This window comes from Panthera pardus, unplaced genomic scaffold, assembly GCF_024362965.1.
Source record: "Panthera pardus isolate Hobbes unplaced genomic scaffold, ASM2436296v1 HiC_scaffold_11, whole genome shotgun sequence".
Classification (NCBI taxonomy): domain Eukaryota; kingdom Metazoa; phylum Chordata; class Mammalia; order Carnivora; family Felidae; genus Panthera; species Panthera pardus.
The window spans coordinates 90,607,306-90,630,082 of record NW_026526666.1 but is presented as its reverse complement, the minus strand read 5'-3'; the positions used below and the strand labels follow the sequence as shown (position 1 = coordinate 90,630,082).

Genomic DNA, 22,777 nt, shown 5'->3' with positions numbered 1-22,777 from the left:
CAGCTGGAGGCCCAAACCCGCCTCCATGCGCCCTCACTTCCCACCCTCTGGCCATCTCACTCACCACCAAGAGAGGGAGAGAGTGTTAATTTCTGAACACCCACCATATGTAGGCATCATAGGCATTTATACCAGCCCTCTGGAGTGGGTGGGCTTTTTACTATGCCCATTTTACAGATCAAGAAGCTGAGGCTCAGAAAAAGTCACTTGCCGCAAGTCGAAGGAGAACAAAGGCTCTGTCCTAGCTCCACCCCTGGGGGAGACAGGGTAGCCCGACCCCAAAGGCCTCCCCAACCCTACTCACTTTGGCACGGCTGGCCCTGGCTGGGGTTGCCATAGTAACCTGGGGCACACCTAGGGAGAAAGCATTAGAGGAAGGGAGGGCAGAACCACAGAATCCTGGAGAGCCTGCTGTGAGCCCAGGACTGTGCCAGGGGCCCTGTGTCGGACTCAGAGTGGAACCAGACCTCACGGTGTTGGAAGGAATCAGCCTAACTCACCCATTTTACAGACAGGGAAACAGGTGGGACAAGAAGAGCAGGGACATGCCCTAGGCCACAGAGCCAGTGAGTGAGCATCATCAGGCCTTGAACCCAGGACCTTTAGCAAGAACGAGGGGCTTTCTGGGAAGTCACTGGCCTGGCTGGGGTAGGGGGTGCTGGCAGTTGGAGGTGAACTGCAGGCCTAGATCACACAGGAAGGAGAGCTGGTGGTCTCCTTGGGGCCTGTGTGAGGGGACAGCGGGAGGCTTCTGGGGCAGCCCTCCTGCACCGTCCCCCTCCTGCCCACCACCCGCCTCACCTCTCACAGTGACGCCCGCTGTGGCCTGGGGAGCACGCATCACAGGTGGGGTGGCCGTCCGTGTCCAGAAAGCAAGTATGGGTAGCCCTGACGGTGTGGGGGGCAAACAGTTAGGTCAGCAGCCCTTCCTTGAGGACCAGGGCAGCAGGGAGAGGAAGAGTGGGCGTGTGAACCATGTGCCAGGCACCGCGCTAAGGGTTCTCAGCCACCTCTCACACGAGTGGTCAAGGTGGGGTGTATCGTTGTCTTATCCCCATCTCACAGACAGGGAAGCTGAGGCCCAGAGAGGGAAACGTAGCTTATACAAAGTGACACAGTGAGGAAGCGGCAAGGCCAGGATCTAACCGCTGCCTCTCAGGAGGGCCCGGGAGGAAGAGAGTCCGGAAGGGGGCAATGGACATTTCAGGAAAGGGCAGGTACAGGCAGGAAATGGACGCACTGGCCACCAGCGGGGGCTCCATAGCATGGGCACGGCTGGCAGTCCTGTGACGTCCCCCGCTGGGCGTCCCCATAGTATCCTGGTTGGCACCGCTCGCACTGAGGGCCCTCCGTGTGGTGTTGGCAGCCCTGGAGAGGCAAAGCGTGGGCTGAGGCTGAGCCCCTGGAGGCCGCAGACCCCTGGGGTAGGTAGGAAGGAGGGCGGGACTCACCTGGCAGGCACCTGTTTCGGGCTCACAGATCTCCGAGTGGCCGTGGCAGCTGCAACGTTCACAGGTGCCCAGGTAGAGTCCGCTGGGCATGCGTGTGTAGCCCGTGTCACAGTCCTGGGGGCAAGAAGACGGGAGTGGGAGGGGAGTCCTCGGCACCACCCATTCAGGGCAGCGCCCACTGAGTGGTGGTGGGGCTGGGGGAGGGGGCCTGGGGAGGAAGGGAGAGCTAAAGGAGGAGGAGCCAGGAAGCACCAAGGAGGACAAGGAGGTGGAGCCTGGCACTCACCTGGCAGGATGGGCCGCGGTACCCGGGTGGGCAGGTACACTGTTCTACTTCCAGCGCGGGGTCCTGGCCAGTGTCCTCGGGCACAGCCACGTCCATGCTGATACCAGAGACCCTGGAAATGACAAGACCCGCTATAAATGAGCACACATTCTGTGCCAGGCATGCCCGGAGTCCCGAGTGGGATCATGTCGATTACAACCCTCCCAACAGCCCTGCTGCTGATGTTGTTGGGGCCCCGTCTGGATCCCCAGCTGGGTGTCCGCCCCCCAGCTGGTGCAAGAGCTGTGGCGGATGGCTTCTACCTGCAACCTTCTCCAGAGAATGAGCCTTCCTTTCCTGGATCGAACATACCACCCTGCTCCCCCAGGGTGACCAATGACAGATGGACCTAGGGTACAAAAGCCCCTTTGCCTCAAAGCAGAATGGCTCTGCAGAGCTCCCGGGGGGGTGAGGCTGAGGCTAGTTTTCATCTGAAACCACTTCCTGGCCTGGCCACTTCCTTTCCTTCGTCCGTCTGCCCTCCCCTCTGCCTCCCTCCCAGGTTTTCACTGTGAATCGTGTGCACTCCAATCTCCATCTCACGTTTGGCTTCTAAGGAATCCAACCTGAGAACAAGCCCCATGAGAGAGTCGCTGTTATAATTTCCATTTTACAGATGGGGAAACTGAGGCACAAAAGGCCACCCAGCCTGTATGTGGTAGAGCTGGCCCCTCTGTCCTCCAGCCCTGGCCCCACACACCTGCTCTCAGCTGGCCGCTGGCTGAAGGACGCCTGGATCAGGAGGGTGTCGATGCCCGCCAGGGCCATCAGCAGGTGTTCCCGTGTGGCCGGCTGCCCATCAGGCCGTTGCCACGCTTGCTGCCAAGGAAAGGACACGTGTGCTGCAAGCCCTGACATCTCGGGGTATCGACGCCCCTCCCCACGCAAGGCTTCAGGGAGTGCTGCTCACCTCCCGGAAGGGCACCGTGAAGGTGCTGGGCTGGCCGGGGCTGGGCTGCTGGGAAGTGTGATGCTCTAAGACGATGCCATTGCCCTGCAATACAACCATCGGCTGCCCGTGCAGAGGTGTGGAGCCAGGCTGGGGCCGCTGGGTCACCGTGAAGCGCAGCTCTCCCCCATAGGAGGTCACCTGGGACACAAGGGGGACAGGTGCTCAGCCGAGGCCCCACAGTCCTGACATGCCACTGCTCCAGCCGCGTCTCCCACCTTTCCTCCAAGGGCACCAGGACATTCTTGCTTCCAAGCCTGGAATTCCTTTTCTCTTCCTCCCCCCGCTGCCCACCTTGTCCCCGCGAAAGCGTGAGGGGAGGCTCCAGAAGTAGGGTCCGGAGAGGAGGTTGTGGAAGGAGGAGAAGACCAGTTCTCCGGATGTGGGTGATGAGATGCCCTCGCTGGTGGTGTGGGTGCCTGCGGCGTTGGTCAGGCTGAACTGAGTGGGCTCCTCGGAAGCCCCACGCACCTGGGAGGGGGAGAAGAGGCCGGAACGGGGGCTGAGGTCTGGGACCGGCACGTGGCCCACCCTGGACTCAGCGGACCCACCGGTCTCCCTGCCCAGCCACCCTGCGTAGGTACCTGGGCGCGGCTCCAGGAGGAGCTGGTGCACTGGCGACTGACGCCCATGCAGAAGCACTTGAGGCAGCCGTCAGGGTTGCGGGCACTCAGGTGGAAAGAGCCGGCGACACACTCATTGCACAGACGCCCCACCACGTTGTTCTGCAGGCACAGAGCTGGGAGCTGCAGGATGGCCCACGGGAGGGGCTGCCTGGAGCTTCCAGCCTAATCTGCCCACATTCTAAAGGGGACCCGAGGCCGGCAGAGCCATGGAAAGAGCACAGGTAAGCAGGGTTGCCACCATGTGAACCATGATCCTCAATTAATGGGAGCGTACGCAAACAATCTTTTTTCCCTTTTCTTTTTGGGTGCTAGGGGGCTCACAAATACATTTAGGTTTGAAATATAGCAACTTGGTTAAAGCTGTCACTGCTGCTCTTTATGGAGTGTTTCATGCACTGTGCTAGTTCCTGTGCAACCATCATCTCATTTAATCCTTCTAAGTACTTTGAGAAGTATGTGATACCTCCATGCTTCACACGAGGAAACGGAGGCTCAGAAACGGGAAATGATTTACGCAAGGTCACTCAGCTTGCTAATCTCCTCTGGGACTTAAGACCAGGAGTGCTTAACTCCAAAGTTTGTCCAGTTCTTCTTTCCACTGCCACTCGATTCTCCCGGTCTTAATGCAAATAATGTCCCTCCTCTGAGCCTCCATTTGCTCATCTGCAAATTGGGGATGCTAATACCCCTATTGTCATGTCAGTGTGAGAATGCAAAAACAAACACAGATACAACAGTCGCATGAAGAAGGACTGGCAAGGGATCCGGGACTTGAACCCAGGTTACCCGACTCTCCAGCCAAGGCTCCTTCCCGATGCCAGGCCACCTCTCACGAGGGGAAGACTTGTCAGCGAGGCCCATCAGCCTCTGGCTAGGCCACCCCCCAGCAGCCAAGGGGCTGTGGGGGCCACCCCCCCTCCCAGCTGGGTGCCCGCCGGAGTCCCCTGGGGTGGGGGAGGGGAGGGCACGCGTACCTTACAGCGGCAGGCCTCCCCAGAGCTCCCCACGCTGCCTCGCTCGTCACAGCGCACGATCTCCTGGTCTGGAAGCACAAAGTGGGTGTTGGCAAGGCAGGTGGGAATGGGATGGACCCAGTCTGGCCAGGCAGGTGGCAGGGTGGGATGCCTCCCCAGGGATCGTGGGGTTTGGGCTGGTGGGCAGCCTGGGGGAGTGCCAGGGGATGGCCGTGATACTCACTGGTGGGCCTGCACTTCCCGCCTGGCTGGATGGGGTTGCCCTCATATCCAGGGGCACAGCTGGTGGAGGGAGGGAGGGTCCTCAGTGGCACTTCTATGTTCCCACCCCATACAGCCTGCTCCCCCTGGTCCCGGTCGGCTCTCCCTCACCTCTCACAGCGGCGGCCCGTGTAGCCTGGGGCACACGCATCACATGTGGCTTGGCCATCCGTGTCCAGGAAGCAGGTGTCTGAGAACCTGTGGGTATCCGGCGGCAGGACATGGGGCAGGGCTGCAACAGTGGGCTGGGGTTGACACTCCCACCCCAAGAAATGATTGCTGCCCACATGGCACAGTATGCCATGAGACGTGAGGTCGTCTCCCTGCCCACCATTTCCCTGCCCGTTTGTTTAATTTTTTTCTTTTTCTTTCTTTTTTTTTTTAGCGTTTATGTATTTTTGAGAGACAGAGAAACAGAGCACGAGCAGGGGAGGAGCAGAGAGAGGGGGAGACACAGAACCCAAAGCAGGCTCCAGGCTCCGAGCTGTCAGCACAGAACCCGATGCGGGGCTTGAACCCATGAACCTTCAGATCATGACCTGAGCGGAAGTCAGCCGCTTAGCTGACGAAGCCACCCAGGCGCCCCTAGATTTCTAAAAATTTTTTATTTTTACGTCATCTCTACACCTAACATGGGGCTTGAACGTACAACCCTCGGATCAAGACTCACATGCTCTACCGACTGAGCCACGTAGGTGCCCTGTCCACCTATTCTCGATCTGCAGCCTCATAGCGATACTAGAAAGACAGATGGGCCCGTAATATAGGGAAGGAAGCTGAGGCCCAGAGAGGTCAAGGGGCATGGAAGAAGTCAGTGACGAGGTGAGGATTTGAACCCGGGTATCCCACCTCCCCGCCCAGAATATGCCCCTAGCCTGCTGTACTGCCCACTCCCCCCACCATATCTGCCCCACCCTGAGCTGGGTCTGACCTGCGGGAGGCGTCAATGTATGGGCAAGGGCAGGGTCGGCAGGCAGTGGCTGTGGCCTTTGTGGCGTCCCCGAAGAAACCAGCCTTGCACTTGTCGCACTGTGGCCCCTCTGTGTTGTGCTGGCAATTCTGGGAGGAAGGGGAAGTGGTTCAGGTTCTACAGAGCAGTCCCTCTGCCCCACCCTGGATTCTGAGGGTCGCCCTTTGAGGCTGGCCTAGCCTCCTCCATCGTGCTGGAGCATCCAGCATGCATCCTCATGGGGAATTCATCACTTCACACGGGCAGCCTGTTCCATAGAAGGTTCTAAACGCCTGCTTTATACTGACCTAAATCTGCCTCCCTCTTCTAATCTGCACCCACTGGCTATTTCAACCCTCTGGAATCGGTTTCTTCTATCTTGCGGACCTCCTGAGGTATTTGAAGATGGTAGCTTGAGCCTTCTCTTCGGTCAGCTCCAAAATCCCAGCCCCCTCCACTATTCCTTAGGAATGCATATGATTTCCAGGCTTCTTCCCCTTAGGGCTGCCCTGCTAAGGATGATCTTTAACACAGTACTCTCCAGGAATGCTCTGAGCAGGGTGGAAGAGAGTAGGACTTTCACCTCCCTTATCTGGACATTTTATCTCTGTTAATGCAACCAGAGGTCACAATAGTTTAGCTAGCAGCCAGGACAGCCATTCTAGAGGCTCATGCTAAGCTTATGGGCCCAAAAAGGCTTCAGCTTGGGCCTCCCACCTATCTATGCTCCCGGGCCCTAGCCAGCGTCCGAGTGTCAACTGGCCCCACTCACCAGGCAGTGGCCATACACAGGGTCACAAGAGCTGGCATGCCCGTTGCAGTTGCAGCCAGAGCAGGTGCCCAGGTAGGGCCCACCAGGCACCCGGGTGAAATGGGCATCACAGCTCTCGCAGGATAAGCCAGAGTAGCCAATGGGGCATCTGTGGGGACAGGACCAAGAGAGTGGTCACAGGAACCGTGAGGGCCCTGCCGTTTCCCCCCTATCCTGGCTGGGGACTCTGCCAGCTCGGGCACCTGCACTCCTCCACGCTGTGGGCCCGGCCGTGGCTGGTGGCGTGGCTGACGGTGGTATCCATGGCAATGTCACTCAGTCCCACGCTGGCCATCTTGGCATTGTACACCGTCTGGATGAGCACAGCCTCCAGGCTCTGCAGCACCTGCAACATCTCGGCCCGCTGCACTGGCCGGCCAGACTCATGGACCCAGTGCTCCTAGATACGAACAGAGGTGCGTGGGGGGCATCACGCATTAGCACCTGCCCAGCCCGCGGCCCCTTCACGCCCAGCCCCGAGAGCTCGGGCACCACCTACCTCCGAGAACTGAACCTGGCGCTGGTTCAGCGTGCCAGGCTGGGTGGGCACGTGCCCTCGGGAGAGGAGGCGATATCCGGCTCCCACGAGGACCACGTCTGGCCGCTGCACTGGCTCCAGCATGCCTCGGGCCAGCTCGTAGTGCACCTTGTAGCGCAGGGAGCCACCGTAGGAGTCCACCTGGCCGATACAGGGCCGGTCAGGGCAGGGAAGGGGGCACGCCTGCTGCCTGCTGCGTGTCCAGTCACCCCTTCCTCCGCCCCTCCGTGTCTAGTGCTCGCCGTATGCCTGGCACAGAGCTGGGCACAGGGAGGCAGAGCTGGGTGGGGCTCGGCTCTGCCTTTGGGACGCTCGGTCTCCAGAGCTGAGTCTGTCCTGCTGCCCACCGGCTTCAGAGGGAGCGGAGCCCAGGCAGGTTGTGGGCCTGTGAGGGAGGCTTGGCCGTTTCCCCATCCAGAGCAGCAGGCCGGTCCCTCACCTTGTTGCCCAGGAACTGCTCGGGCAGAGCCCAGAAAGAGTCATGCACCAGGAAGCGTCGGGACAGGTCGACCAGCTGGAACTCCTGCACAGCGGGGTCGATCTGCAGCTGGGTGGAGGAGAGGGGCGGCATGCCGGGCTGTGCGGGCATTGTTACGTTCACGCCTGCGGGCGGCAAGAGGGAGGGCTGAGGGCTGCAGCACATGCCTGCCAGCGATACCCACCCTGAAAGGCAGTTAGCCAGAAAGACGGGAAGGTTCTGGGAGAGAGCTGATTTAAAGAGAACTTCGGTCGCTTTCGCCAAGTTAAAAATGTTTTTCTCTTCCCTACAGTTTTGGAGCAGTGCTTCCTAAAGCATGCTCTGGGGAAAGTCAATGCTGAAGAATGACAGCTGGGAACCACAGGGTCAGAAAAAGGTCAAGGGAATGGATTCTTTGTAGCAGGACTTCTCAGAGCCTTTGGTTTTGAGGACAGATCCGTGGACTGTCAGCGTTGGAACGGCCCTCAGGGGGCAGTAGAGAGTTACCCGGGGCTGAAGAACAGATGCCAAGTCCTGGTTCAACCACCCTCCCCAGATGTAGGAGTTTGAAAAAAGGCCTCAGTTTCCTTATGTGTAAAATGGACATAACACTGGTTTGCTTCATAAGGTTATTAGGAAGAGAAATTGAGCAAATTGATATGAAATGCTTATAAAACAGAGTGTGGCACAAAAGAAGTTCTCAAAAACAATTAGCTGTTGTTATTGTTACTATTATGATGGGTCATCTAGTCCAATTGCCCCCCTGCCACACACACACACACACACACACACACACACACACACACACGTGCGATTTCTCTCTACAGCATCCTTCCAGATCTCTAGTGCAGCACTAACTATCCAAGAGAAATTTTTGTGAGGACAGAAATGTTCTACACTTGTATTCTCCAATATGGTACATTGTGGGCACTTGAAATGTGGCGAGTGTGGCCGAGAAAGTGAATTAATTAATTTTAATTTAAAGAGCCACATGTTGTTAGTGACTACCACATTGAGCAGCTCTAATGGATGGGGGGCTCATTACCTCCACAGGCAGTCCCTCCCAGCCCTGGACAGTTCTGACTCTTAGAAATCCCTTCCTTGTGGGGCGCCTGGGTGGCGCAGTCGGTCAGGCGTCCAACTTCGGCTCAGGTCACGATCTCACGGTCCGTGAGTTCGAGCCCCGCGACGGGCTCTGTGCTGACAGCTCGGAGCCTGGAGCCTGCTTCGGATTCTGGGTCTCCCTCTCTCTCTGCCCCTCCCCCACCCATGCTCTGTCTCTCTCTCTTTCTCTATCAGACAATGAATAAACGTTAAAAAAAAATTAAAAAAAAAGAAAAGAAATTCCTTCCTTGTGCTAACTCTACATCTGTCTGGAAGCAGCTTCTCCCCTCGATCACAAATGAACTCCCTGTACCCACGGATGAATCCAGACCCTCACCTGCAGAATGACCATACATAACCCTCAAGACCAGACCACATTTCCCCCTGGCCTGCTTTCCTCTCTCCCTTCCAGGGATGTTTTCAGAGCTCCTGCCCTCTAGTCACCATCCACGCACAGGCCAACCTGCTCACGCTGGAATCCCTGCCCACCCTGACCATTCTGATTCCAGTCAGACAGGCCTGGGTTCCGGTTCTCCTCTAAACAGCTGTGTGTAACCCTAGGGAGGTCCCACCGTCTCTCAGAGGACCTCAGGGTCGTCATCTTAGGAGAGTGAGAACAGCTCTGACCACGCAAGGGCTAGTGGCTGTCCAATGACTGTCAAGCCACAGCACTGACCGAGTGCTTACTAGGTGGGCATCTAAGCCCCTCCTTGCATTTAATCCTTTGTGATTAATGATATGGGAGGCAGCCTGATGTCAGGCGGTAAATGAGGGCTGGGACTTGAACCCAGGTCCTTGTGATTTCTGGGCCCGGGCCATTCTGCCAGAGAGAACACAGGCCAACTGCGTTCCTGCCTTTATGTTTGGGAAAACAGGCCTAGAGAAGCCAACAGTCACACAGACAGTAATTGGGGCAGCTGGAGGTCAGCCCCAGGCTAAGAAGATGCCAAAGCCTGGTTCTTCGGCTCTGGGGACACCGGCACCTCTCAGTCTCTCAGGGTGAGGATGACGAGGATAGTGACGATGACACCAGGGCACATGGACGGGGCACTGACCATGGATGAGCATGGCTTGTCTGTATCAACCCGTTAAGTCCTTACAGCAACGCGGTGTAGATAGTCCTTATTTTATCCCCGTTTCGTAGATGAGAACATTGAGACACGAGACAGCAACTTGACCACAGGCACACGGCTCGTAAGGGAGTATCAGAATTTAAACAAGGAATCTGGCCCCAGAGCCCATCCTCTTCATAACCCAAAGCAGGCAGACGTCAAGTGTGGGTGTGGCTTTTCCTAAAACGTTTGTTTTCCCTCAAGTGCTGTTCTTACAGGCCTCAGCCTTTCTTCAGAGACCCTGCGCCCCTCCGTGAACCCGGCCCCATCTGCCCGCACGTGCTGTGCTCCCATATCCGCCCTCTTGCCTCCCGCCCCAAGCCCACCACAGCGCCCGCCAACGCACCCTTGAAGTCATTGGGCTGGTCAAAGCGGAGCCGGATCTGGTCTCGGAAGCGGCGGCTGCTCTGGCAAATGCTGGTGACCCCAAAGCAGAAGCAGGGCAGGCAGGAGGCGCTGGGCTCCAGGTAGAAGTGCCCGTCGGGGCAGGGCCCTGCCGGGCAGCATGGGAATCGGCTGCGGCTGGTCACCAGCAAGCAGCCCTGGCCCCACCAGCCCCCCCAGGGCCCGTGTGCCCGCTGGCCGTACCTCGCTTTGGAATGAGCTCCAGGACCCCGTCGGGAATGCCGAACACCATGCCCCGGGCATTCATGGCCTCACAGGTATAGGCGCCCTGGTCTGCCTCCTTCACATCACGGATGGTCAGTGTGCCACGGCCTCCTTCGCTGGTCACTGTCACCCTGGAGGGCCCCGAGACAGAGGTGGGGTCAGGCCGGGGCCACTGGCCCAGCGCCCCCCACATCTCCAGCGCCTGCCCGGGCTCAGAGGCATACCTGGGATGAGAGGGGATGTGGCCCCAGTTAAGCCTCCAGTTGATGATGGGGGTGGGGACGCCAATGGCCACACAGGTGAAGGTCACTGTCTGGCCCCGGGAAGCCTGGATGGACTCCTGGGGAGGGGTCACCACCTGTGGGGGCACTGGGGAGACCAGAGCAGGAGTGAGGGGTAATGAAGGGCACAGGGAGGAGGAGTGGGGGAGGAGAGAAGGGCTGAGACTGTGGACGGCGGGCGCTGGGGCCGGTGGTTCGCCAACAACCCCCGCCCCCCCACGGCTCCACCCCCCTGCCCCTGCTCACTGCAGCCAAATTCATCACTGCGGTCGGGACAGTCACTCTCCTCATCACAGTGGAAGCTGGCTGGGATGCACGTGTTTGTGGAGACACAGCGGAACTGCGTGGGCCCGCACACATCCTCGGGGCGCTTGGCAGCTAGGGGACAGAGCCAGGGGGTGTGGGCAGCAGGCCCCGCCCTCAGGGGGGGACCACTCCCACTCCCTACCTGCCCACCTTCCCTGGTGTCCCCAGGGTCACTCCCTCATCTCATCCTCGTGACACACAGCTGCCCTGACACTGCCCACCGTCACTAGTCGGCCATCAAATGGCTCATCACGGTTCCCTGTCCTCACCACTCACTCCACCTGCGTTCCCCAAAACAGAGACATACCTGGCACGTTGGAGTCATTCAGCAACTCCCACATCCAGCCACCCTCACAAGCACAAGACCTCTGTCAAAGGCACAGGCAAAGTGGCCGGATCCCCAGACACCAGGTGAGACCTCGTGCAGTTCTATCAGAAAGGCCTGGCAAGGGACCCTGCCACAGCCCGAACCTCACTGCTCTGTCCCCTCTGATTGGCCCTGGGTGGCCCCTGACCTGAGGCGGCCACCTGTGGACTGGCCAGAGGCCTGAAGTCGGCCTGGCACCAGGGCTGGGCCCGAGGCATCTGTAGTAGGGGGGGACTGACACTCTTCCTCAGGGAGACTGACCTTAAGATAGACACACGGACGGGGACAGAGAAGGCAGAGTGGCGTAGGAGAGGAGGCCACACATCTGCAGAGAAGGAAGTGAGAGAAGGCCAGGAGGCAGCTATCTACCGACCACCTTGGGGTTTCTGTCCCAACGCTCTCTGAGCCCCCAAGGCCACTTAGCTTTCACGTTCTCTGTTCGGGGCTCTGACAATCAGGACTTGGGTCTCCTGGGACTTTTCCCCAGGTGAGAAGTGCTTTTCAACTAAAGCCCTCAATTACTTCTCTTTCCCAAGGGGCTGTCTCGTCAGACAAGCTTCGAGCCACAGGAAGGACATCCTAACAAGTGGCCTGCTGCCGCTTCTTTCCAGCGCAGACTGTGGGGCAGGGAAGGTAGAGAGGAAGGCGAGGAGCTACCAGTGGACAGGACCGTAGGAATGTCCACATGCGATCCGGGATCACAGAGAAATGGTTTGAAGATTATCGTCAATCTCAGACTAACAATCTCCAGCAGGACAGGATGCTCAGATGCTACCCGATAGGGTGCTTGTCTCTCCAGCCTCACCCATCAGCTGTTATAATGTCCTTAACATTGACTAGGTGGATGGACGTCAGCTGGGTGGATAGTTGGGTGTCCGACAGTTGGTTGGACGGATGGATAAGAGAAAGGAAGGATGTTGGGTCGATGGGCGGACAGGTGGATGAAGAGCTATGAGAACAGACAGCCGATGGGACAGACAGTTGGGGGAATGGATGGATGGACCAATGAACGATGGATGGATGGCTGAATGGGGAGATGACAGAGAGCTGGGCAGATGGATGTCCAAAAAACTCAGAACTAGCTCTATGTGAAGAACCCCTATACTTGTCCGGGAAAGGCTTTGACTCCCTCACCTGCCAAGAGTCCGATCATCAGGGGACATTGGGGTATGAAGCCCTCTCAGCCACTTGTCTGACCTATACCCAAGCATAAATAACCAAGAGAAGATTAATGGTACTGAACTAAAGAAAAGAAACAAGGAGCCATCAGCCACAGGCAGTCTGGCCACAGTGATTCCCTACCAAGCTCAGCTCAGAGCCGAGACCCCTTACTGCTGGGGTCAGAGAGACCCTCCAGTCTGTCCCCAGGGCCTTCACACTCAGCCAGAGAGAGCAGGGGGAATAGGGCCCGGATGGACCCCAGGACACTCACGGCAGTTGGCCTCATCGGTGCGGTCCTCACAGTCAAAGTCGCCGTCACAGTGCCACAGCTTCAGGGCGCAGTGCCCGTTCCCACAGGCGAACTCATTGGGCTCGCATGGCGGGGGGGGACCTGGGGGACCAAGCCGGGTTCAGCCAGCGGCCCTGCCCCCCCGCCAGCCCCCCGACTCCCACACCCTGGGTCCTCACCGCAGTTCAGCTCATCGCTGCCGTTCTTGCAGTCCTCCTGCCCGTCGCAGATGTAGTCCTTGGGGACGCACTGCCCGTCGTGGCACATGGCCTCATGGGGCCCGCAGGGCACAGGCCTGGCTATCCCGGGGAGCAGAGGCTGCGGAGCGGGGGTGCCCGGCAGCTGCTGAATGGTGGTTGCCTCCAGCCAGGGCACCGGCGGTGGGGTCTCCACCAGAGTGGGGGACACGGAGCTGACCGCTGGGACCGCCTCCTCTGTGGACAGAGCCCTCCTGGTGTTGGCACGGTCCTCGGCCCCGGCCCCCACACCGCCCAGGCCCTCCCTGTACCTCCCTGCCACACATGGTGCCCCCACCCTGTCCTCCCGCCCACCTCCCTCAGTGCCCCCTCCCGCACCAAACCCTCACGGTTGACACGGAAGCCCAGGGGTACCCCGGCCCTGCCCGGTGTCTCAGGCCACTTGTGGCCCCGGCCAGCCCCTCACCGCAATTGAGCTCGTCAGACATGTCCCTGCAGTCGGGCCTCCGGTCACAGCGATACTCCAGAGCCACACACTCGTTATGGCTGTGGCAGGCGAACTCGGCCTCTGTGCAGACTCTTGAGAACTGGGGCACTGTGGGGGTTGGAGGGTGTCAGAGGGGCAGGGTGGGAAGGGGGGCGGGAGGTGTCGTGGGCAGCACAGGCACCGCGTGGCTGGCAGGGGGCTTCAGCGCCCTGTGTCCGGCAGACTCGAGTGAGGCAGAGGGCACACGGTGGACACGTCACGGCACACGTGGGACAGGGGACGGGTGGCGGTGGCCTCAGCCATCCCTTCCATAAACCCCACACACGGTTAGCAAGCCACACGCATGCAACCACCACATCACACACGTGCAGGCCACAGCCTGGCCCAGTGAGGACGGAGGGGAAGGGGAGAGAGGGCGGCTTGTGGGCCACGCCCAGCCATCTCGCCCTCATCCTTCCTTTCCCTCCGTCCATGAACTTCTCCAGGTACCTGGCCGGGCCCAGGTCTGGCTTACACTCTCACCTGGTGTCACTGCGGCCGCCACGGCGGCCGGAGGGGGCGGGGGTGTCTGTGCTGGAAAGGAAGGTGTGATCAGCACCGTCCCGTCTGGGACCTGGGAGCCGTGGGCTGCAGGGCCGAGCCAGGCCCATCCCACCATCCCTAACCAGGAAGGCTCACTGAAAAGTGGGGAGGAGAGGGCTGGGCCCCCAGCCATCTTCCGGTCTGGGCCCGGGGAAGAGCAAACTTGATCTCTGGGTGCGTTCTTTGGGGATTTATGTGCCGAATGACAGAGGCGATGGCTACACTGTCTTCTTCCGATCTGGCTACGCCATGACAGGGAAAGCGCTTGTTCAGCTCTGGGTCTCCTGACTCAGGGATGGTGACGGCTCTGAGAAACGGAGCCTGTGGGGGAATGAATGGGGCCTGCCTGGCTTGGAGAAGCCAAGGCTCAGGGAGTCAAAGTAGGAGCCCGGGGGCGGGGGGGTGCCGTGCAAAGAAACCTGAGCTGACCGAGAGCTCAAAGGCCAGGCCTTTGCATCCGATAGCTGTGTGACTGGGGGCTGTTCTCTTGTTCTCGCTGAGCCTCAGGTGCTGTGCTCATCTCATGTCATCATGGGTTCTGGCAAGACTGGCACAGACATGGGGCTTTGTGGAAGTTCTGGCTTTTCCACCAATGTCTATGTGAATTGGGACAAGCCACTTGTCCTTCCTGGGCCTCAGCCCCCTCACGTCTAAAATAAGAGGAATATCTACTTCCCAGGAATTATGAAGGCTGGACGGAGGCTGGATACAAGGGCTTTACTGAGCGCCCAGCACATAGTCAGCTCTCGGTAAACATTTGTTGGTTATTATTAAATGCAAACGCGTTTGGATCTGAAAGTTCTATATGCAGAAAGGAATCATTACCTATTGTCAGTGTACAGAGGTCTAGAGACAGAGAGAGTGAGCGGAGATTAAATCTAACTGGGTACGTGTTAGGGGCGCCTGGGTGGCACAGTTGGTTAAGCACCCGACTCTTGATCTCGGCTCAGGTCATGACCTCACGGTTTGTGAGATCGAGCCCTGTGCCATCAGGCTCTGCGCTGACAGCACGGAGCCTGCTTGGGATTCTCTCTCTCTCCCTCTCTCTCTCTGCCCCTCACCTGCCTGTGCTCTTGCTCTCTCTCTCTCAAAATAAATAAATAAACTTAAAACATATTTTTTTTTAATTAAAAAACATAATTTGGTACACGCTAGAGGACAAACAGGTTATACTCAACCCAAGCCAGGACTGCACAGAGACTGATGGGGCGGACTCAGGTAGTGAGCTCCCTGTCCCTAGTGGTATACAGGCCCCAAGCCAGAAGAGCCCATGGAGGGGACACTGGGAGGAACGAAGAAGTGCTCCGGGTCCCAGGATGGGCTTACCTGTGCCCAGGCGCCGGAACTGGAATCCCTGGGGAGAGGTGATGTAGGAGGCAACAGAGCCGCTGGAAATGACGGTATGAAGCACTTCCTGAATCTGAGCCCCGTCTGCATTCCCTTCGGAGCCCACGTCCAGCTCCACGAAGACCCAGCCGTCCAGCTCCCTAGGGATGGGGATGGGGCAGGGGAGCAGGATGAGAAAGACACCTGCAGCCTCGGCTCCTCCCTCCGCCCCCTGCCTGAGGCTCAGGCCCGATCTCCTGACTCTGTGCCTGTTCCCGGACAGCCTGGAACCCAAGCGGGGCAATTTAAGCGTCTCCCCAAATTCCTGACCTTCCACCAACCGAGATGCACCTCATTAGGCCTCTCTCACTTCCCCTCCTTGTCACCTCCCTCCAGGTCACCCTCCCCTTCCCTGACCAGCCCCCCAGGGGACCCTTCTCACTTGATGAACACCACACTGACAACCTGGTCTCCGGGAATCTTCAAGTACTCCGACTCAAGCTGCAGAGTGACACGGCACCGTCAGCCTCCAGATACGTTCACCCCATCCTGTCCCGCCCCCCACCCTCGGGGAGCGCCCAAGCCCCTTCACCTCACCGTGTCGACCACAGCCTCGGACACTTCCCGGAACTCCTCGGAGCCCGCATCCTCCAGCTGAGGGCTGTAGCGGATGGAGCGAGTGAAGTTTACCAGGGCCCGGAAATAAACTGCAGAGAGGAGCGGGCTGTCGTCACCAGGAGGTGTCCGGCCTGGCATATGGCGGCCCCGGGCCGCTGGGCCAGGGGGTGGAGATTTGGGGATGGTCTCCAGCGGCCTCTGGCCCAGCCCGCGCCCATGGGCCCACAGCCATGCCCAGCACTGCCCGTACGAGCACTGGTCACAGTGGCTGTTCCAGGCCTGCCCAGGGTCAAAGCCGAGGCCCCACCCATAAGTGAGGGGCCTCAACCAATGGGAAAGTAGCCTGACGCAGAAACTAAGTGATGGTGCAACAGAGACTCCCGGCGGCACAGAGGAAGGCTGGACAAGAAGAACTGGCTTCCAGAGGAGGCTGGCCTGGCACAGGGGTCACCCACAAGGGACCGAGACATGCCTCCCACTCCTCCCTGGCTGGTTCTCGTCATCCCTCAGGGCTCTCAGCTCAGCCATCACCTCCTCCAAGAAGAGCACTTGAACTGGCCTCCACCCTCCAACCCCGGCTGGGTTAGAGACCCCTGCTCAGGACCACCGCCCCCCCCCCCCCACCCCGTGCTTCCTCCATCAGAACACCTTCCCTCCTGCATCGCGTCGATCCTGCCTGGTCACGCACGGACTGTAGAGTATCATGTGAAAACCAGGGGTTCTGAGGTCAGCCACACCACAGGCACTGACCTCACCTCTCTGAGCTTCTGTTTCCTCCTCGGTCGAATGAGGATGCTAATTACATTTACCACCCCGGGTGGCTGTAGGGAATAAATGACATCATGCTTACACGCACATCTCCCCATGCACAGTGTTGCGACACCTGGCACAGGGCAAGTGCCGGAGAATCAGAAGCTGTGGTCGCTTCCGCTACCCCCTAGAATAAACCTGATGAGAGGGCAACCTGCATCTCATTCACCTCTGTATCCCCAGAGTTAGTGCTTGGCCCACAGTGGGTGCCTAATAAACGAGGGATGGATAGCAGATTGATGTGAGCATACACACACAACTGTTCTTAAGAACCCACTATATACAAGACATTTTATTCACATTAAATCTCATAATGTTCATGAGTTCATATGAACACGAGTTCAATTCATATCATATGCCTATGGTACACATAGACTAGTGTGCTACACGTACACAAAGAAACTGTTTCTTGAGCACCTATTATGTACAAGATTTTTTAAAAAATATTTATTTTGAGAAAGAGAGAGAGAGAGTGTGAGCAGGGGAGAGGCAGGGAGAGAGGGAGACAGAGAATCCCAAGCAGGCTCCATGCTCTCAGCGCAGAGCCTGACGCGGGGCTCGATCCTACAAACCACGAGATCATGACCTGAGCCAAAATCAAGAGTCAGATGCTTAAAAAAAAAAAAAAAAAAGAGTCAGATGCTTAACCGACTGAGCCACCCCGGCACCCTGTACGAGATTTTTAACGTATTAAATTTTAGAACATTCATGAACTTAGGTATTAATTATAAATGCCAAGTTAATGAGTTACAAATAAGTTTAAATATGTATAAGTGTTTAGAACAGAGTCTGGCACATAGCAGGTGCCTATTAAATGACAGACAATAAACACATATCAGATTGGTGTGAGCATACACATATAACTGTTTCTTAAGCACCTACCGTATAAAGATGTTTTATATGTATTAAATCCCACGTTCGTGAGTTCATATGGAAGTTGTACAAGTTAATGCAAGCTGCAAATGAGTCACACACACACACACACACACACACACACACACACACTACTTAGAACAAAGCCTGGCATGTGGTAGATATGGAACCAATGATGGCTGAATCAATCCACATCATATGCTTATGATACAAACAGACTAGTGTGTACACGCACAAACACACACACGTGCACACACAGTTTCCTGAGCATTATATACAAGATTTTAAAAAAAAATTTTTTTTAATGTTTATTTTTGAGAGAGACAGAGCGTGAGCAGGGGAGAGATAGAGCGAGAGACAGAATCTGAAGTTGGGCTCCAGGCTCCGGGCTGTCAGCACAGAGCCCGACGCGGGGCTCAAACTCACAAGCCGCGAGATCATGACCTGAGCCGAAGTCAGACGCTTAACAGATTGAGCCACCCAGGCGCCCCTGTTATCATTATTTTTTTAGTGTTTAATTTTGAGAGAGAGAGAGAGAGAGAGAGACAGAGTGTGAGCCAGGGAGGGGCAGAGAGAGAACAAGACACAGAATCCAGAGCAGGCTCCAGGCTCTGAGCTGTCAGCACACAGCCCGACATGGGGCTTGAACCCACGAACCGTGAGATCATGACCTGAACCGAAGTCGGACGCTTAACCGACTGAGCCAAGATTTGAACCCTGTACGAGATTTTTAACGCATTAAATCTTAATAACGTTCATGAACTTAGGTGGTAATTATAAGCGCCAAGATAATGAGTTACAAATGAGTTAAATATGTAAGTGCTTTAGAACAGAGCTTGGCACATAGTAGGTGTGTAATAAAACACGAGCCATTACTATATGAGAGGCAGTGTGGCTTAGTGGTTAAAAGCTTAGCTTCTGGAGTAAAATTGCCATTCACAGCCCTGTGACCTCGTGCAAGACTACAAGGCCTGTCCTCCTCCCACTTCACTCTCTTGGGTGCATGTGGGTACACGACCCCCACCCCCCAGCAAGAATGTTCTCCCTCTGTGGCTTGGGCTAAGCAAGCCCTGCGGGGTCGGGGTGGGGTGTTGAGCAAGGGGCAGGAGTGGGCTCCTACACGGAGGGAGGGTGCTTGTGAAGGCAGCGCTGCCCTGTGCTGGGCTGGGCTCCTGGGTGCCGGGTGGGTGGGGCTCTGTGGGCCCGAGCGTGGAGGCCGAGGGCTCAGCCACAGAGGCCCCTTGTGAGCAGGCACAGAGGCCCATTGAGAGTCCCCCAGCCCAGCCCCTGGCCTCAGCCCCATGGCCCAGCGCGGGCGAGGAGGCCGGGCCTCTGCCCAGGAATGTGCCCGTTCCTGGGGGAGGGGGCCGGGATGCCACAAAGCCCCTTTCTCCTAGGCCCTGGGAAGGGCTCGGACCCTCCTGCCTGACCCCACCCCCGCCTTCTCCAAGACCAGGGGTGGGTCAGGGCGAGCACCCTCCCTCTTCCACCCTGAACTGCCTCCCTGTGGCCAGAGCCTGAGGGTTGGGGCAGAAGGTAAAGCCCGCTCTGTTCTAGGAACAGCCCCCAGAACCGAAGGTACCGTAAGTGAGTGAAGCTGCCTGGGGATGGGTGTGCTCTGGGTGCCTGCCCCGGCCAGCACTCTCCCTCCTGGCCCTCATTCTGACCTCATCCAGACAGCCCGCTTGGAGCCACAGGCTGGAGGGGCAGGGGGCCAGGAAGTGCCTGCACCCAGGTGGGGGTGAGGAACGCACACCTGACCACGCCAGCCCCGCGGCAGACTATCTCACCAACTCCCTGCTCAATGGAACTCGTCCGCCATACACCCAGGCCCCTGAACCCCACGCCCGGGAGCCCTGGGTCCCTTGGGTGGGCCCAGCATCAGCCAGTCCTGAGGCGGGTACCCGTCACCTCCAGCCTCTAGGGCCTTGCTCCCTGAGGGGTTGCTGTACCCGTCCCAGCCCAAGCAGTGCCTGGTGGGGCGGGAGGTGGAGAATCCCAGGGTCCCCGCCCATCATGTTTAGGCCTGGAAGCCCAGATGGGGCCTGGCTGTGTCCTGGGCGGGGGCCGACCAGGTCCCCACTCCCAAAAAGAAAGTTGCCTCTGAGCCTCACGTATGACAAAGTGCAAGCTAAGGAGGAAGAGGAGAGGGAGAAAGGACAGCGCAGTGAGAGCCGGGAGAGGGAATGGGGGGGGAGGGGGGGCAGAGGGAGCCTCCCCCCAGGCTGTCTGGCCTCACTTACTGGGAGGAGATTCCTCACCAGCCACAGGAGGGTGGCCTGGCCGGGGCCTGCAGAGCAGAGCCACAGTGAGAGGGGCCAGGAGGGACAGAGACTGCAAGGGAGGTGGAGGGAACCAAAGGGAGAGACGGAGACATGAAGAGACAGAAAGAGACAGAGGAAGAAAATGACAGAGAAGCAGAGAGGAAGCAGAGGAAGAACGAGAGCAAGGGTGAAACAGAGGCAGAACGGAGAGAGGGAAAGAGAGAGAGAGAGATACAGAATGAGACAGGATGATGCACAGATGAGAGAGATACAAAGAGGAGAGAGATAGCCCAAGGCAGGGGAGGAGGGGAGCAGGAGACGAGGAGATAGGCCAGACAAGAGTGGAAACAGAGAGACGGGTCAGAAGATGGAAAAAACTGGGAGAGGGGAGGTGGGCAGGGGTCGCAGGGAGGAGTCAGAGCCAGGGGCTTGTCTTTCGGGTGGGGGTACCGGCACACAAAAGGGGGGTGATGGGGCAGGGCTGGGGCGAGCCTGCAGCAGCCACAGCCTTACGTGAGGGAAGTGGCGGGGGGGTACTATCTCAGAGGCTGGGATCCAGGGTGTGGGGCTGGGCCAGAGCCCAGGCAAGGGGCATAGCCAGGTGTGGCCCCATCTCGGTCAGGATGGCCCTTGCTTCCCAGCGCAGGGAAGGCACTACCCTTGGGCAAGGCCAAAGTGGGCACATGGAGAGGCTGGGAAACTCACTTGCTGTCTCCAGGGCTTAAACTCAGCCCAGCTGCCTGGACCTGCCCCAAGGGCAGCAGGCCAGCGCCAGGGCTGGGCCTGGAGGGTCTAAGGCCCTGTGTCTTCCCACGGAGAGGCCCCACTCGCAAGCACGGGCCCTTCCCAGCTGCTGCTCCCCCATCCCTACCCCTTCCCCTACCTCTGACCCCCCCCCCCCCCCCCCGTCCTCACAGCTGCATCTCACAGAGGAGGTGGGCTGGCAAGAACCCCTCAGAGAGGGCAGAGCTGCCTCGGTGGACAGGGGAGGGGCCGTGGATGTTTCCAAATGGACAGTACGGACCGGACCAGGGCCTCAGCAGACAGGCCTGGCTTAGCAAGAGGCAGCTCCCAGCGATGCATCAGCACAGTCCATTCTAGGGTGTGGGATGTGTGCACAGGCCCCGCCCAGCTCCCAGGCATCCTGCAGCTCTGGAAAGACCTACATGTGGAAAAGCTTCAGGCAGCCTCTGAGTCCCGGGTGCTGGGAGGTCACAGTCAGGACCAGGACACCTAGGGGCCAACCCTCCTGTCTGCACGTTGGCAGGTAGGACACGACCCCCTCGCATTTGGATGCTCCTGACGCACCAGTCACACAGGGAGGCGACCCCCACCCCTGCAGAAGTACAGGCGCGTCACCGTAGGCGGCCCTGGATGCAGTGAGGCCACCCAGTGGTCCGCCTGAGCCGAGCTCCATCCTTGGCCCTGACGGCAGAGTGCTTAGCGCTGGCTTCCAGAGAAGGCAGCAGGAACCATATGGAGCTTCGGGGACTTGTCACTGGGTAGTTCCTTCTCTACCCAGAATCCTGGGCTGGGAGGAGGCAGGGACTGAGTCCCAGTGCTGGCCTGGCCCCGGCTCCACTGTGCACCAAATGCTAATGGAAGGAGCAGCTGTTGGAGGCCTGGTTCTTTCTGTCCACAAAGCCCAGCCCTCTTCCCCAACCCAGGAACCCTTGGCTTCCCAGAGGTGACCCAACCTGAAGGCAGGGTCCCTCCCAGGTCCAAGGTGAGGCTATACTTCCACCCTCTGCCAGCTCCGTCGGCCTGCCCACATGTCCTATGCCACAGAGTGCCTCCATCTGCCCACCCCTGCCTGGGGTCCCCAGCTTAACACCCCCAAGAAGGGATCTAGGAAGGGACCCCACAGCTGAGCTGTGCTGGGAGACGGGAATTTTGCTATTCTGGGTACCTGTTACACGTGGGCGCTTCCTGCCTGCTGCGCTCAGCCCTGTCCCTGTGGCGCAGACGACCACAGAGCTTGGCTGTCCCCAACCTTGCAGGGACCTGCCAACCAGTCCACACGACTGTTGCTCAGCAAGTATAAAACCACCTGCACGGCAGGCCCACGAAGCCCTCGAGGCCCTCAGCCCCAGAGACGGGACCCCTGCGGCGGGGAAGACCTTGCCCAGGGGGCAGGATGGGGGCCCTCAGCAACTTACCCATCTGAAAGTCCCCGCTGCCTGGTTCCCCACTACCCAGGCCATCTGCAAGCAGAAGAGAGACTTATGCAGCAACAAGTTCTTGGCACCGTTTGGGGCACCTCGCATGCCGTGAGGAAGGGCATGGAAGCACAGAGCTGTTGCGTCCTCCCCACTGCCCAGGGATGCCGGCTTGTGAAAGTCAGCATGGAAGCCTCCATCAGAGAGGGTGTGGGTCAAGGCTGCACGGTGCAGGGCCTTGACGGTCTGTCCGTGCTGGGATGGAAGGGGCCCCGTCACACTGGCCTTCGCCACGGGGCCAGGAGGAGGTGCGGTAAGGGGAGGCGGGAACTGTCCTCTACTGTGCCTCGTCTCCCGCCTCCCTGCGAGTCCCGATCATCCTGTGCTACGAGGACACAGCAGTGGCAGAGGAGCAGCCACCGGCCCTGTGAGCCACCAGGGTCACACAGGTTCTAAGTGGAGGGTCTTGGGGTCACTGGGACCAGGGCTTAGGATGCACATGGCTCTCAGCCCATCTCTTGAGGCACCCCCTTGGGCAAGCTTCCTGGGGCCTCTTTAAGGGGATGGGGGTGGGGGGAGAACCCTGGCTCCACCCCTGACCTCCTCCACTCCGCACCACCAGAACCCTCTGCTCACCTCCAGAGGCATCGTCAGCCAGCAAGTCTTCGTCATCAGAGATGTCTGAGTAGCTCCTGCCGGCCCGGCCCACCGTGACTGTCTCTGCGTCCTCGGGCAGAGATAAGCCATCATACGCCCGCAGCCCATGAGTCACCTGTGGGAGATCACACAGCCGACCGTCACATTCTCCAGCCTCCACCATGCAAAGGATCCCTCCCCTCACTTCAAGGGGGACCCAGAGTCCTACCCCAAAGCCCTGTAGTGGTTAAGTCA

General features: G+C 58.6%; 1 protein-coding gene across 1 annotated transcript in view; it reads right to left on the bottom strand.

Annotated features, from left to right (window-relative positions):
* HSPG2 (heparan sulfate proteoglycan 2) overlaps positions 1-22,777 on the bottom strand; it is a 99,757-nt gene that overhangs the window by 43,183 nt on the left and 33,797 nt on the right. The window contains 29 exon segments of the mRNA XM_053898846.1: positions 305-354; positions 802-888; positions 1,241-1,368; positions 1,452-1,565; positions 1,738-1,849; positions 2,477-2,595; positions 2,687-2,866; positions 3,020-3,196; positions 3,310-3,450; positions 4,326-4,393; positions 4,549-4,607; positions 4,698-4,784; positions 5,518-5,645; positions 6,308-6,455; positions 6,550-6,746; positions 6,846-7,025; positions 7,324-7,487; positions 9,904-10,050; positions 10,146-10,297; positions 10,391-10,535; positions 10,694-10,825; positions 12,553-12,672; positions 12,750-13,004; positions 13,234-13,362; positions 15,163-15,323; positions 15,605-15,663; positions 15,760-15,869; positions 21,887-21,931; positions 22,523-22,658. Coding sequence (XP_053754821.1) covers positions 305-354; positions 802-888; positions 1,241-1,368; positions 1,452-1,565; positions 1,738-1,849; positions 2,477-2,595; positions 2,687-2,866; positions 3,020-3,196; positions 3,310-3,450; positions 4,326-4,393; positions 4,549-4,607; positions 4,698-4,784; positions 5,518-5,645; positions 6,308-6,455; positions 6,550-6,746; positions 6,846-7,025; positions 7,324-7,487; positions 9,904-10,050; positions 10,146-10,297; positions 10,391-10,535; positions 10,694-10,825; positions 12,553-12,672; positions 12,750-13,004; positions 13,234-13,362; positions 15,163-15,323; positions 15,605-15,663; positions 15,760-15,869; positions 21,887-21,931; positions 22,523-22,658 — 3,730 coding nt within the window.